At 31.8% G+C, this 16,626-nt stretch overlaps 1 protein-coding gene across 1 annotated transcript in view; it reads left to right on the plus strand.

Moving 5' to 3' along the window:
* Positions 1-14,123, plus strand: part of itgb8 (integrin, beta 8) — a 30,455-nt gene extending 16,332 nt beyond the window's left edge. Inside the window, exons 8-15 of the mRNA XM_016260249.1 lie at positions 1,371-1,460; positions 1,825-1,968; positions 2,793-3,150; positions 4,595-4,817; positions 6,915-7,018; positions 7,091-7,201; positions 12,468-12,628; positions 13,574-14,123. Coding sequence (XP_016115735.1) covers positions 1,371-1,460; positions 1,825-1,968; positions 2,793-3,150; positions 4,595-4,817; positions 6,915-7,018; positions 7,091-7,201; positions 12,468-12,628; positions 13,574-13,696 — 1,314 coding nt within the window. The 3' untranslated portion in view covers positions 13,697-14,123. The remainder of the gene's footprint in view (positions 1-1,370; positions 1,461-1,824; positions 1,969-2,792; positions 3,151-4,594; positions 4,818-6,914; positions 7,019-7,090; positions 7,202-12,467; positions 12,629-13,573) is intronic.
* The last annotated feature ends 2,503 nt before the right edge of the window (positions 14,124-16,626 follow it).

Below are 16,626 nucleotides of genomic sequence, written 5' to 3' on the forward strand. Positions count from 1 at the left end.
GTATAATTCTGTTTAACGCTTGAATTTGTGTTTTAAAAAAAAACTACATTACCCATGATGCTGTGCAGAAAATTCCACCAATCAGAGGTCGGCAAGGAATGCTGCAAATGATGTAATCGAGTCTGGATAAGTTCTCAAAATGCTTATAAAATTTTTTTATTTTGCTATAAATCTAAAATATATTGCTCAAAGCCATATACACTTTGTTTTTCTCTCATTTAAACAGAGATATTTTATACAATAAAAGTTCATGGTGACCAGTAGCTGTCAAAAATTAAAATAAAATAAAATAAAAACATAAAAGTAGTAGTAGTGTGTTTATTTATTTTATTTTATTTTATACAATGAAACTTCATGGTGACCAGTGGCTATAAAAAAAAAAGTATTTTAATTAAACTAATACTTTTATTCAGCAAGGATGCATTAACTTGATCAAAAGTGACAGTAAAGACATTTATAATGTGACAAAGATTCTATTTCAAGTAAATGCTGATCTTTTGAACTTTCTATTGATCTGTGAATCCTGAAAAATACAATGTATCAAAGTTTACACAAAAATATTCAGCAGCACAACTGTTTTCAACATTGATAATAATCAGAAATATTTCTTGAGCAGCAAATCAGCATATTAGAATGATAGCTGTCAAGACCAAAGAAGTAACATAGAAATATTACATACACTTTTATTTTATTTTATTTCATTTTATTTTAAACAATGTAAGTTCATGTGGTTGTAACATAAAAGTAGTGCTTTATTTTTATTTTATTTTATTTTATTTTATTTTAAACAATGTAAGTTCCTGGTGACCAGTGGCTGTAACATAAAAGTAGTGCATAATTATTATTATTATTATTTTTATTTTTTATTTTTTCCCATGATGCTGTACAAGAAAATTCCACCAATCAGAGCTCGGCAAGGAACGCTGCTAATGATGTAACCGAGTCCGTCTCAATACAAACTCAAAAAGCTGAAGTATTTATGTAAAACTTTAAATGAATAGTTTTATATTTCAAAATCATGTCTAATTCAGTTATGTCATTTGCAATGCTTAATGGGATTGTAGTTATTTCCCTCATTAAAGCCGTCTTCTCTTTTTATCCGATTTTCAAATGCGTCATAACAAAAGTTCATAATGCTGTGATTCCCCTCAGAGCTGGTTGGTTCGGTTCATGACTCGTAATGCTTTAAAAAAATCTGGTGAAAAATGAATAGAAAAATACTTCCAGAACCAACGGCGCTGAATAAGTGGGTGGCACTAATGCACTCGATTACTGTAAACACATTTGTTTTGACAAACCGAGGCGTGACTCAGTATTACTTTTCTGTCGAGCTGTATTTTTTAAAATGCTTCATCTCTTCCTCTGAACAGGATCTGCTGGACTTGATTCCTGGAAGTTACGTGGGCCGACTCTTTCCCAAAGCATCTAATCTAAAAGATTTAGTAGTGCATGCCTACAAGGTAAGCAGCTTTATTTTCTCTTTCGCTCCGCTCTCTCTCTCCGTCCACTCAAGGACAATATGATTAGAAGTGCAGAAGGTCCCAAACATTTCAGAGCGCTCGCTTTCGGTTTAATGGGAAACGCACCGGCTGTACTGCCAGAATCTGTTCCGGCATGCGTTTAAGAAGAGGAATAATCTCGTAGCAAGCACAACAATGCATTGCCCTTCCCAAAATCCAGTGATCCCAGCGAACAGAAGCCTGCATTATAAACGGCCCCTGAGTACTGGGCCAAAAATGCTGCGAGCTCCAATCAGAGATCAGAACCTGCTTCTAGCAGAGACAATGGGCTCTTTCTGAGCTGCTGTCCTGTCTTCTCTTGCAGAAGCTGCTGTCGGATGTGGAGGTGCAGATCGGGCTGGAGGACAGCCAGGCTCAGCGCTTCCGGGTGAGCGTCACGGCCCTCTGCCCTGACGGATCCACTGTCTCTGGAAACACGAAGTGCTCCGGCGTTCGGCCCAAACAAACAGTACGTCTGTTTTCAGCACGGTGCACAGAGATGCTGGCTTTGATATGAAAAGTGCTCAAATTATAAGACTAGCTCGGCCAAAAATAATGTTTGCTCACCTGCATGTTGCTCAAAACCGTATGATTTAAATTTTCTCTCATTTTAAAAAGAGATATTTTCATGCAATGAAAGTTCATGGTGACCAGTAGCTGTCAAGACCAAAAAAGTAACATGGAAATATTATTTTATTTTATTTTATTTTATTTTATTTTATTTTATTTTATTTTATTTTATTTTATTTTATTTTATTTTATTTTATTTTATTTTATTTTATTTTATTTTATTTTATTTTATTTTATTTTATTTTATTTTATTTTATTTTATTTTATTTTATTTTATTTTATTTTATTTTATTTTATTTTATTTTATTTTATTTTATTTTATTTTATTTTATTTTATTTTATTTTATTTTATTTTATTTTATTTTATTTTATTTTATTTTATTTTATTTTATTTTATTTTATTTTATTTTATTTTATTTTATTTTATTTTATTTTATTTTATTTTATTTTATTTTATTTTATTTTATTTTATTTTATTTTATTTTATTTTATTTTATTTTATTTTATTTTATTATTATTTATTTTATTTTTTTTATTTAAAATAACATAAAATAAAATAAGACAGCTGCGCATCACAGAAATAAAATATATTTTACAATATATTCACATAAAAAACTGCTATTTTAAATTATAATACTATTTCCTTTTTTTTTTTACTTTTTTGGAGCTTGACAGGCTATTTACATTTGTTGCATGGAGAAAAACAGTCTTTCTCGTCTCAAGGTTTTCTTCAAGGTGACTGTAGGAATGAGCAGGTGTCCGGCGGATGGCGGCGATCGGGACATTGTGATGTCCGTCAGGCCCGTGGGCTTTAACGAGTCCGTGAGCGTCCGGATCCGTCAGATCTGTGTCTGCGGCTGCACTCAGACGGGCCGCTGTCGTGATGACCCCTCGTCCTCGGACTGTCCCGCGGACACCAGCGCATGTAGAGCACACCGGAGCGCAGGCGTCTGCAGCGGACGAGGGGTCTGTAAGTGCGCGACGTGTGTGTGTGACTCCAGCAGACTGGGAAACATCTACGGCAAGTTCTGTGAGATGGACGACTTCTCCTGTCCGTATGTGAAGGGCCTGGCGTGTGGAGGTGAGCGCCGAGATGTGTTTAAAGGCTTAGTTCACCCAAAAATGAAAATTCTCTCATTAATTACTCAAACCCCTAAGACCTCCGTTCATCTTCCGAACACAAATTAAGATATTTTTAATGAAATCCGAGAGCTCTCTGACCCTCCACAGAGAGCAGGGATCCTAACACGATCAAGGCTCAGAAACATAGTAAGGACATCGTTAAAATAATCCATGGGACATCAGGGGTTCAACCGTAATTTCACGAGAATACATTGGTTGTCTTATATTCGGGCTAATACGGTAATGACAGAATTTTCATTTTGGGTGAACTAACCCTTTAAGGTCTGAACTAGGCCTGACTAACTAACTATATCTAGCAGTATCTAGTTTCCCAACCACTGTGACGGGTTGTCTGGTGTGCCATGGTAAATTATCAAAAGCTTTGTATCGCTATTATGTTTCGTTATTATTATTTTAAATCGGTGCTATTGGTCATCGTAAATACAAATATTTATCCAATGAAAAGCATTTAAAAGAGCTAGTGACTAAACCTTGTAACGCCATTGGATCCTCAAATTGTCAGTCAAACCTCATAACTCCACCCGCGCAGTTTGAAGACAGACGTCTACTTATCCACAATGCAAGGGTAAATAAAGAACTGATGTCTGAACAAGTACAGCGTTTTCTACTGTCTTTAAACTCTGTCTATAAAGGCTAAGGCTATAAAGGAGCGGAGAACAGTCTTTTTAATATTTGCCGTCTAGTTCTAGCCAGTATTCTTTTGTATGTTTTAAATATGCTGTGCATAGCGGTTCATCTTTTATATCATGATATTTTGGCCAAATGTATTAAACAACAAGAAAAACTGAGCTCCCATATAGCTACGATAAACTGTATAACCTGTAAATTGATGAAAACATAATGCGATTAATTTACTGCCTCAGATGCGGCTGTTCTAATGACGGACAAAATGCATACCTCCGTCATTCACTCATCAAAAACCTTGTTGACTCCATTTGAGCATGATTTTCAGAAAATGTTAAAGGGATAGTTCACCTTCAGTTGCTGGTCCCCATTGACATGTGTATATATATATGTATATATGTATATACTGTATATATTTGGAATTTAAAATGGTTTTATATATTGAATATTCATTTGATCATTTCTATTTTTAAAATAAAATCTAAAATAGTAAATATAATCAAAAAAAAATTATAATATAATTTTTTTAATAGTAAATATATATTAAATAATCTTTCGCTAATACCTATTTTTGGATAATCCTGTGAAATAAATACCTAACAACGAAAGGTAGTCATAATCTCATTTTATGTATTATAAATGTATTAAAAATGTGCATTGCTTTAAACAACAGAGAAAATCTCTGGAATGGACACATTTGTACTGGTATATAACATTATATAAATGTGTGTTTTTATGTTTCCTTTTTGACGTTTCAGGACACGGCCGGTGTGTTTCGGGCGAATGTGTGTGTCTCCCTGGCTGGACAGGCGAGTCCTGCGACTGTCCCGTCTCCACCGAGAGCTGCGTGTCAGACGACGGCTTGATTTGCAGCGGCTGGGGAAAGTGTGTGTGCGGCAAGTGTGTGTGTGACGACGCTCGGCGATCTGGAGTCTTCTGTGAGAAATGCCCCATCTGCTACAGCTCCTGTCAATCACACTGGTAACCGCTCGCACTGATTGGCTGAAACAGCTGTCAATCACACAATTAAGCACTCACTGAAGCTGCAAGAGAGTTTGTATACCTTTCTGAAGGAGCGTCACTCTAGACTTTGCCTTCTATTCACTTTCGTTCATGCGCGTGTAAACGCGGGAATTCAAGAGAAAATGTTTTGTCTTCCGCTGCGTACCAGAGTTAAACTCGGACATGCAAATTTATTTATAAAGCAAAAACACATTTAATAAATAGAGGATGTAAATGTCGTAAAAACGGAGTAGATCAGAAATATTTATTTATTAAACTATTTTAAATGCTTTATTGAATTAATGGTTACACTTTATTTTAAGGTGTCCTTGTTACAGTGTAATTATACATATACATAAGTACTGAGTAATATTAATTAACTACATGTGCTTACTATAGGTTTAGGGTTTGGTTTAGGGTTACTTGCATGTAATTATGCTTATTATAATAGTAAGTACATGTAACATTTGTAATAAGGACACTGTAAAATAAAGGGTTTACAAATTAATATAATTATAAAATATAAATATTTAAAAAATATATTTAAAATATTTATACAATTAAATATAAATCATTATAATTACATTAGTTAAATAGTTTGAATTTATATAAATGTATTTAATAATATTTTGAATATTTATTAAAAACAGACACCCTGGAATATGACGTCATATCCTGTTGCCCATATTTTTGTAGAAAATAATTTTTCATGCTAAGATTTGTTGGACTGGCACTTTAGGTTTTGTTCTTAATGGAAAACAAGTATACTGCATACTGCACAGTATATACTGTATGCTATTTTTAATGTAAAGCAACAGTGTAGCACAAAAACATCATATTGCATGTGTAATTCCAGTTTCGAAATGATTTTGCATTTGGTATACTTGAAGAATACTAGTGTACTACAGAATGCACAGCATATACGGTATACTATTTTTTAAGAGTTGGAAGTAAAATAGTATGCAGCATTCAACAATGAAGTATTATGCTACACAACCTCATCACATCGCATGTGTAATTTCAATTCTGAAATAATTTTGCATACTTAAAGTTTAGCACGATCGCCCATTTAGACAATCTTCTGAATAGAATACAAGCGTACTGCATACTGCACAGTAATGATGTACGGTAATGCACAGTAATGCATGTTAAATATCTGAAATTAAATAATGAGTCATTGATAACGTTTCCAGCTCATTCCTCACACTGGAAATTGAAGGTCAAATCGATCACTTTATATCAAACAGTGGCACATGTCGTAGAAATAGTATGAGTAGTATGCCGTTCTGAACATTGCCTAAATAGCCTAAAGTGTCGGCCACATGTAAAATTGTTAGGGATGCATGATCGCTCACTTAGCACATGCATCATATGGACTAAGACTACATCATAAATATAAAAATAAAATTATAGGGGAATTAACTATAAACAACATTTACAACGGGTAAAATAAGTATGGATTACTTGGGTTGTTACCGACATCAGGTGAAATTTTCATGTCAACAGCACCTTTAGAAATATATTTACTGAGAAAAATGGTGACGTGTTCAATAATATATATATATATATATATATAATATATATATATACACATACATACATACATACATACATACGATATACTGTATATATATATATATATATATATATAAACAAATAATTATAATTATGTCTGTATAGTTCTTATTCATTTTTAGTTAGTACATCTTAGTACATCAGGTTAAACTAAACTAAAATAAGAAATTTTGCTTTGGCAACTAGCTGAAATAAACATTTATTTTGTATTTTATTTCATTTTAGTTAACGTTTATTTTATTTCAAGTAACAAAAAATCATTTTTTTAATTGGTTTACATTTTAGTTTTAGCAAATGACCCTGATTTATATAATTAGTTATAATTCTTTATTTATTATTTATTAATTTAAGGCTATCAAAATAATGTAATAGATATGTTAAGTAACTTTAAACACGAAATAATCATTGTATAAATGTATATGATTCTGCAACAACTTCAAAGTTGGCCTTTTTTGCACTTGTGTCCTTTCCATCCTAATAGTTTCGGTGCTCTGTCATCAGGAGCTGTCTGAAGTGTCACCTGTCCAGTGGACTGGGATCAGACGCGCTGCAGCTCTGTAATCACAGCTGCGCTCCAGCGGTGGAGTATGTGGACGACGTCACAGGTACTACAGCACAAACACAGAGAGAAACACAGGAGGCTGCTGTGCGTCTGAATGAACTGTGCTGTTGTTCAGAGCTGCTGCGGGGGAAGTACTGCCTGTATCCCAGCAGTGAGAAGTGTCAGCACCGATTCCTCATGGACTTGGCTTCGGATCGGCCTCAGCTGCACATCAGTCGCCACCCTGGTGAGGAAATTCATTCTGCTCCTCCTCCGCCTTTTTCCACCTCTGTTCGACAGCGCTGAAAAATGAGAAATTATATTTCACTCGCAGAGAACGAAGCCTATTTTAAGTCTGTTTGTGACATTATTATTTTCAGCACATTTTCCCAACAAATTCTCATTACTGTAATGGGTCAAGTCCAGATGTTTCTCATTTGATTCTTATTCCTGTAAAACAACATTGTTGTTGTTTTTTTTAATTTAGGTATTTAAATTTTATTGAAATTCAGTTAAATGCAGTTCAACAATGACTGCTGTTCTATGACGTATAAATACTTTACAATTTTATGTTACTATATAAATATTTTACAGTCGTTATTTTCCACATTACAGTAATGTTAAAAGTAGTTTTTTGCATTACAGTAGTGCAGTTTTATTATGGAATTGTGCTTAATTGTAAGTTATTTCTTAGTTTTTAACATTTATTTTTATTTATATGTATTTTATTTTCATTTATGTTTTATTTATTTGATTTTGTGGTGAATCGTTGTGAATTGTAAGCTATTTATTTGTTTGTTTATTTTGTGCTTTATATTTTATTTCTTTATATTTTTATGTTTATTTAATTTTGTGGTGAATAGTAGTAATTTGGAAGCTTTATATTTATTTGTTGACTTATTTTGTATTTTATATGTTTATTTATTTTGTATTTTATATTTTATATTTTAATTTATTTATATTATATTTATGTATTTATTTATTTGATTTTATGTTGAATAAAAGCTATTTATTTATTTTTCATTTATTTATTTATTGTTTGTTTATTTAATTATTTAATTATAAATATTTTACAGTCGTTATTTTCCACATTACAGTAATGTTAAAAGTAGTTTTTTGCATTACAGTAGTGCAGTTTTATTATGGAATTGTGCTTAATTGTAAGTTATTTCTTAGTTTTTAACATTTATTTTCATTTATGTTTTATTTATTTGATTTTGTGGTGAATCGTTGTGAATTGTAAGCTATTTATTTGTTTTTTTATTTGGTGCTTTATATTTTATTTCTTTATATTTTTATGTTTATTTAATTTTGTGGTGAATAGTAGTAATTTGGAAGCTTTATATTTATTTGTTGACTTATTTTGTATTTTATACGTTTATTTATTTATTTTGTATTTTATATTTTAATTTATTTATATTATATTTATTTGTGTATTTATTTATTTGATTTTATGATGAATAAAATCTATTTATTTATTTTTCATTATTTATTTATTTATTGTTTGTTTATTTAATTTGTATTTTATTTAATTTTTTATTAGATTTTTTTTGTGAATTGTAAGCGGTCGATTTGTTTTTATTTATTATTTTATATAACTTTATTTATTGTTTGTTTATTTTTTTGTCTTACACTTTTATTTATTCATTTATTTAATTTGTGGTGAATTTAAGGTCATTTATTTATTTATTTACTTATTTTGTTTTTTAAATTTGTATTAATTTTGTATTTTATGTTTGTATTAATTTTTATTTACATTTTATTTGTTTGGGGGTTTTTTTTATTTCGATTTTGTGGCAGCATTCAGGAGATTCACTCTTCTCTGTGCTGATTTCTTGCCAAGAGGAGTCTTTATTGCTCATAGTTTGCTCAGGAGGTTTATAGGAGTTTTGTTTCTTTGAAGTATGTTTCAAAGCTTTTGAAAGCTTTTGTTCTTCTTTAAATTCTCACACACACACACACACACACACACACACACACTTACAGTGGAGAGCAGCTCAGATCATTTGATGAGAAACATTAGAGTTCATCTTGAGATCTATTTTGATTGCTTTTCTGTTTTGTTTTGTTCAGGAGACCTCATTGATGTCTAGGAAGAACTTCTGATATATTAAGTAGATGCATTTTTAATGCATTAAAAAATGAATTTCTTTCAAAATCTTCACTGTGCTGGTTGAATTGTTTCAGGCGGATAGAGAGGTTCAGGGAAAGGGTTTGTTTAGGACAAAAGAATCCAATAATTCATTCATAAGCTAAACAGCGGCCAGATGTTTCTGTTGTGTGCCGTTACAAAATCAGCAGCAGCTGAACTACACACATCCAGCCCTCCTGTCCTCAGTGGCTCCGATCCAGTCCGGCCCCGACACAGAGTAGCATACTGACATTTAGCAGGTTTCCATGGCGATCTGGAAGCAGCACACACACACACACAAAGGCTCGTGTTGTTTCAGTGCAGCACTGAGGGGGCGTGGGGTGTGTCCCAAACGCCATTCGGATGAGTGGCTTTATACGAGAGAATGCGCAGGAGACCAAAACAACACTATTGAGATCTCCGTAGTATCTCTGTTGCTTTGCCGTGACAGTAATGCGATTTAAACGGAGAGACTGCTGCTTTATTAAGCCTTGTTCACACCAGAGATGATAATTATAACTTCAGGTGCTGCTCGCGTGGCAGTCACAAATAACCAATTTTTACTTCAATGAAATGAATGTACAATATTCTAGTTTGATAATGTTTTTTTTTATATTTTGTATTTTTAGGGGATTTTATAGTACTGAATTATATTTCTGCAGGAGTTATAATTCATTTATTACCTGTTAGCCACTTTTTGAGCATAGCAAATAACATTTCTGACTTAAATCTTGAATGCACAGATTTAAGTTTGGGTTAATTTTTTTGTTGTGAGCATGCCTTTAGTCTTCTGCTTCTCAGATGTTTCTTCTTAGAAAAATACTCCATGTGCCTTCAAGAAGTCTCAAGCATATGTCAGACTTGCCAATGCCAAGATACCAAAGTCTGCAATTAAAAGTCAGAGATCTCAATATGAACCAGTGTTATTTTAAGATCATTGATATACTATTATAGTTTTTGTTAATATTTTGAATTGGATCATATTTTTACATTTTCTGTTTTCATTTTCATTTGATTCATGTTTTAGCCATTCGTTCACACCAGAGATGATAATTATAACTTCAGGTGCTGCTCGCGTGGCAGTCACAAATAACCAATTTTTACTTCAATGAAATGAATGTACAATATTCTAGTTTGATAATGTTTTTTTTTATATTTTGTATTTTTAGGGGATTTTATAGTACTGAATTATATTTCGGCAGGAGTTATAATTCATTTATTACCTGTTAGCCACTTTTTGAGCATAGCAAATAACATTTCTGACTTAAATCTTGAATGCACAGATTTAAGTTTGGGTTAATTTTTTTGTTGTGAACATGCCTTTAGTCTTCTGCTTCTCAGATGTTTCTTCTTAGAAAAATACTCCCATGTGTCTTCAAGAAGTCTCAAGCATATGTCAGACTTGCCAATGCCAAGATACCAAAGTCTGCAATTAAAAGTCAGAGATCTCAATATGAACCAGTGTTATTTTAAGATCATTGATATACTATTATAGTTTTTGTTAATATTTTGAATTGGATCATATTTTTACATTTTCTGTTTTCATTTTCATTTGATTCATGTTTTAGCCATTTTGTCTGTATAGTTATAAAGTGTGTATAGTAAAAAAGTATAATCTTTTATCATTTTCATTTTATTATTATTATTTAATATTTCTATTTAGCTGTAATTTATCTTTTTCAGTTTTACTTTTATTAATTGTAATAATTTAGTACTGTAAGTGAAACCTTTCTAATCTAACATTTCTATTCTATTCTATTTAGCTTTAATTTAGTTTTATTAATTTTAGTACTTTAGTATTGACAGCAAAATATTTATAATTCTCAGTGAAGTTATATTTTCAAGTTTATCTAACATTGCTATTCTATTCTATTCTATTCTATTCAGCTTTAATTTAGTTGTATTAATTTTAGTACTTTAGTATTGTCAGCAAAATATTTATAATTTTCAGTGAAGTTGTTTAAGTTCAAGTTTATCTAACATTGCTATTCTATTCTATTCTATTCTATTCAGCTTTAATTTAGTTGTATTAATTTTAGTACTTTAGTATTGCCAGAAAAATATTTATAATTCTCAATGAAGTTATATGTTCAAGTTTATCTAACATTGCTATTCTATTCTATTCTATTCTATTCAGCTTTAATTTAGTTGTATTAATTTTAGTACTTTAGTATTGCCAGAAAAATATTTATAATTCTCAATGAAGTTATATGTTCAAGTTTATCTAACATTGCTATTCTATTCTATTCTATTCTATTCAGCTTTAATTTAGTTGTATTAATTTTAGTACTTTAGTATTGTCAGCAAAATATTTATAATTTTCAGTGAAGTTGTTTAAGTTCAAGTTTATCTAACATTGCTATTCTGTTCTATTCTATTCTATTCTATTCTATTCAGCTTTAATTTAGTTTTATTAATTTTAGTACTTTAGTATTGCCAGAAAAATATTTATAATTCTCAATGAAGTTATATGTTCAAGTTTATCTAACATTGCTATTCTATTCTATTCTATTCTATTCCGCTTTGATTTAGTTGTTAATTTTAGTACTTTAGTATTGCCAGAAAAATATTTATAATTCTCAATGAAGTTATATGTTCAAGTTTATCTAACATTGCTATTCTATTCTATTCTATTCTATTCCGCTTTGATTTAGTTGTTAATTTTAGTACTTTAGTATTGCCAGAAAAATATTTATAATTCTCAATGAAGTTATATGTTCAAGTTTATCTAACATTGCTATTCTATTCTATTCTATTCTATTCCGCTTTGATTTAGTTGTTAATTTTAGTACTTTAGTATTGTCAGCAAAATATTTATAATTTTCAGTGAAGTTGTATAAGTTCAAGTTGATCTAACATTGCTATTCTGTTCTGTTCTATTCTATTCTATTCTATTCAGCTTTAATTTAGTTGTATTAATTTTAGTACTTTAGTATTATTAGCAAAATATTTATAATTTTCAGTGAAGTTTTATAAGTTAAAGTTTATCTAACATTGCTATTCTATTCTGTTCTATTCTATTTTATTCAGCTTTAATTTAGTGTTATTCATTTTAGTACTTTATTATTGCCAACAAAATATTTCAAATTTTCATTCAAGTTTTATAAGTTCAAGTTTGTCTAACATTTCCATTTCTATTCTATTCTATTCTGCAACTCAAGCATTTCTCATCAAATAATCTGATCTGCTCCACATTTATTTATCTTACTGTATTCATTCTTACTGTATGTCTGCTATTGACTAAAGAATTTTACGAGAAACGATGATCTCTTTGAAGGGCAACTTCTGAGCAGTAGGACTTCCTGTGGGATCAGAGATGAGCAAAATGCAGTCTTGTGAGGTTGTTTGTGTTGTTTATAGTCTGGTCTCTGTCGTGTAACAGTGTGTGTTTGGAGTCGGCGGTACTTTAAGACGTTCCTCAGCACCTTCCTTCTGACCGTCACGCTGGGAATCGGCATGCTGGCCGCCGTCAGACAGCTGCTGAGAGCTAGAAACTGCTCGTGGCAGTCCAACCCTGAGCAACAGTTCGACCACAGCCGTAAGGTAATGTGGGTTCATGTGTGTGTTCAGTAAGAGAAAGCTACTGCAGAGTTCAATTTTAAAGAAATAATATTAATATTCATTTATTATCATTTACTCACCCTCATGTCATTCCAAATCAATGTTATTTTAGTGTATGTATAAAATATAATTTTTTTCCAGTTTTATTCAAAATAATTGTTTTTATTTTATTTATTTTATTCCTTTTATTTCAATTTTTCATTTAGGTTTTTTAAGTGTAACTTTTTTATTCTATTTTTTATTTTAGCTTTATATTTATTTCAGTTTTATTAATTTTGTTCATTTAGTACTGCCCACAAAACATCTCTAATTTCCAATTACATTTTGTAAGTTTAGGGGTTTTTATGTAATATTTTTTTTCTGTTATATTTATTTCACTTTAATTTACATACTTAAATTTTACTTCTATTAATTTTAGTTCTTTAGTACTGCCAGCTAAACATTTATAAAAAATATTATTTCACAAAATGAATTTGAATAGTTTGTTAGTTTTAGTTTTAGTTGGAGCACAAAAGCCTGCTCACCAAGGCAGCATTTATTTGATTTAAAACACAGTAAAATCAGTACAATTGTGAAATATTTTTACTATTTAAAATAACTGTTTTCTATGTGAATATATTTTAAAATGTAATTTATTTCTGTGATCAAAGCTGCATTTTCAGCATCATTACTACAGTCTTCAGTGTCACATGATCTTCAGAAATCATTCTAATATGCTGATTTGCTGCTCAAGAAACATTTCTGATTATTATTAGTATTGAAAACAGTTGTGCTGCTTCATATTTTTGTGGAAACTGTGATAGATATTATTTTTCAGGATTCTCTGATGAATAGTTCAACATTATAAATGTCCTTACTGACACTTTTGATCAATTTAATGCATCCTTGCTTAATAAAAGATGTATTTCTCTTTCTTTCTGAATGCAGAACTCGTACGTCCCCACGACCAACGAGAAGACGATCACATACAGGAGGGACCGTCTGCCGAATCACCCGGTGGAGATGCACTCACACGTGCCCAAGAAGCCCCCGAGCGACGCCTGGCAGTGACGATGAGGGTCAAAGGTCGTCTAGAACCGAAGCACTACCTGAATGAAAACACAATCTTTCTCTTTAAGCACTTACTTCACGAGAACAATATCCAGTGTGGGTTTTCTGAGGGTGTTTTTCATTCCGTTTCTCATGATTTATGATGTTGAATGGCATTAAATCTCTTGTCCTGAAGCCACACAGAAGAAGAGACGGTACGGTAAACGCTTAATGATATGCTTTAGACGCGTTCACCTCAATAGGCCAGTTTTCTGCTGAGTTACTGTTTGTTTGTGTCTGTGAGCGGATGTGAAGGTGTGTTTGTGATACTTTTACTTGTTTTATTTTAAGTGTCAATACGCCACAGACTCTGGCTGTGTTCAGAATAGCGTACTTGCATACTGCGCATACTATTTCTGCACCGACCAGTGCAACGGGCTTGACACTTCCAGTATAATGATGCTTTGTTTTGGACTTAATAATTATATTTTTAATAATTATATTATCAATTAATTATGTAGTCAATACATTTTTTTTAGATTTATATTGTTTTCATTTTAGTTTACATTTTGATGTGCTTTTATTGTTTGCATATGAATAAATGAAAGCTAAATAGAAATATAAAATATTTAGTTTACTATGTATGATATTTTATATTTCTTTTTTAAGTTTATTTATTATTTTTATTTTATTTTTCATTTTAGTAGGCTACTTTAAATTCTGGAATGATAATTTGAGCAGATTGTTGTTATTATTATTATATTACTTTTTTTGATAGCAATGTTCACAGTAGCCTATCCACCTTATTTTGCGACACGGAAATAAGCTATTTTCTGTGTGTAGTGCAGTAAACGGTAAAACCATTTGCTACAAACCAGTGTTTATGATTATGATAATACATTAAAATAATATGATAAGCAATAATATCAAGCAGCATAACTGACTTTGCACAGCTAAAATAACTGGAAGCAATGATACCGGAAGTCTCGCACATTAAAAAATTACAAATGGCGCGCCCGATTGTTAAAAATAAAGTGGCTAGTACAGCTGATCCTGTACAGTATGCTTAAGCAGTATGCCAGGACTCAATTCTGAACATAGTGTTTAGGAAACCCTGTCGTGCTGACTGGGATTAGTATGCCACCTAGTGTTCAACACACGCTTAACCATTTCTTACAACTTTAGCAGGGGGGGGTTCTGAATTGTTTTGTAGCGAACATGGCATTGGGGTTTATTGAATGTGTTAATATTTAAGCAGAGGTCTCCGTACTGTAGCGTAAGTTATTTTCCAGCACATTTCCCAGGTCAAATGATTCCCTGAAACAACTGGAGTTTTAAGGAAGTTTCTTCCTACACTAGTTTACTGTATGTTCAGATTTGTGCTTTGAGTTGTGTGTTAATTATGTAGCTGCTGGTCGGTATTTATATCTGTTGTCGTGTACTACTGAGGGCCCGTTTGTCCCGGACAGCGGCCCGATAACGCAGTGCGTGATGGTACGATCCCTTGAGGTCACCATAGCATTCCTGTGGCTCTAATAAATCCAGTTTTAACACACTGTTTACATTGGGAGACCATTAAAGGGGTCATATGATGCTTTTTTTAAAGATCATTATTTTGTGTATTTGGTGTAACAGAATATGTTGACATATTTATTTTTTTTTCTCTCTTTTGTTAGAAATATATATATTTTTTTGTACTCTAAAAAATGCTGGGTTAAATACAACCCAGTGCTGGGTAAAATAGGGACAAACCCAGCAATTGGGCTGTTTTGACCCAGCGGTTGGGTTAAATGTTTAACAACCCAAAACAACCCAATTGCTGGGTTTGTCCCTATTTTACCCAGCACTGGGTTGTATTTAACCCAGCATTTTTTAGAGTGTATAGTGTGAACAGATCTGGTTGCCTACAGAGCAATATTGTAAAGCAAACATCACACCAGCCATTCTGGTTATGCTTTGTAGCCGGTTTAATGAAATAAATCAATAAAAATCATAACACTGTTCTTCAGTTACATGGCGTCATCATTTAAGTTCATTATCGTGAGTTTGTCAAAATGTAAGAAAAAAAATTAAGATTGCATATCAAATTATTTAAAAGGTAGACTATTCAATTGATTTATTTTGGCATGTTGTAGCATAAAAATACTGACTTTTTTTGTATTGTTTTTAAAATCGGCATAAAAGGTGAAAGATTAACAAAACAGAGCATGGATTTGAATGTGAAAAATTATTCGATAAATGTTTGTATACTAATATTGAAACTTAGTTTTTAGCATACAAGTACAAATATGTTCCCAAATTTAAATCGACATACTCTCGAGCTACTCTTTTAGCTTCATACCACCTTTTAACATTTCACATTTTTTAACTTAAATGTGCGCGGCTTCCGGTTTCATTGGTTTCCAGGGCTGCGTTCAGCCCCGACAAAAACGGTGCAAAACGTGTTTTAAACTGAAACGGTGGTGCGTTGAACACTGTTCTGATGACGCAAGAGTTGCAGCTATGGCAGCTGAGAAGGCCATTCTTTGTGTTCTTTTTGAAGAATTTTCAGAGCCTGATGAAATCGGTATAAATACGTGTTTAATACTGCAAAATACGCTCGATGTTACAGTCACTGTCCTTGCCCTCCAGAATAAAAGAGAGCATCCCAATCCAGTGAAGGGATTTGTGGAAACTGTGGTTGCTAATTATTGTGATCCAACATTTGCCTCGCATTTCAGGATGAAAAGACAAACATTTCAGGTGAAGGATAATCCACTTCTTACCTCCGAGACTGTGTTATGATCTATATGGCCTTATTATTTTTATTAGGCTTATCATAATTGCTGATCACTGTTGTTGTGCTATGATATTGTAATATTTACCATTATATAATCAGAGGGGTATAGAAAAGTTTATGAAAGTGTCACTCCATAATACAATAGCAAAATATATAAATATGTATAGTATTT

Source organism: Sinocyclocheilus grahami, unplaced genomic scaffold, assembly GCF_001515645.1.
Source record: "Sinocyclocheilus grahami isolate Dianchi unplaced genomic scaffold, SAMN03320097.WGS_v1.1 scaffold2039.1, whole genome shotgun sequence".
Classification (NCBI taxonomy): Eukaryota; Metazoa; Chordata; class Actinopteri; order Cypriniformes; family Cyprinidae; genus Sinocyclocheilus; species Sinocyclocheilus grahami.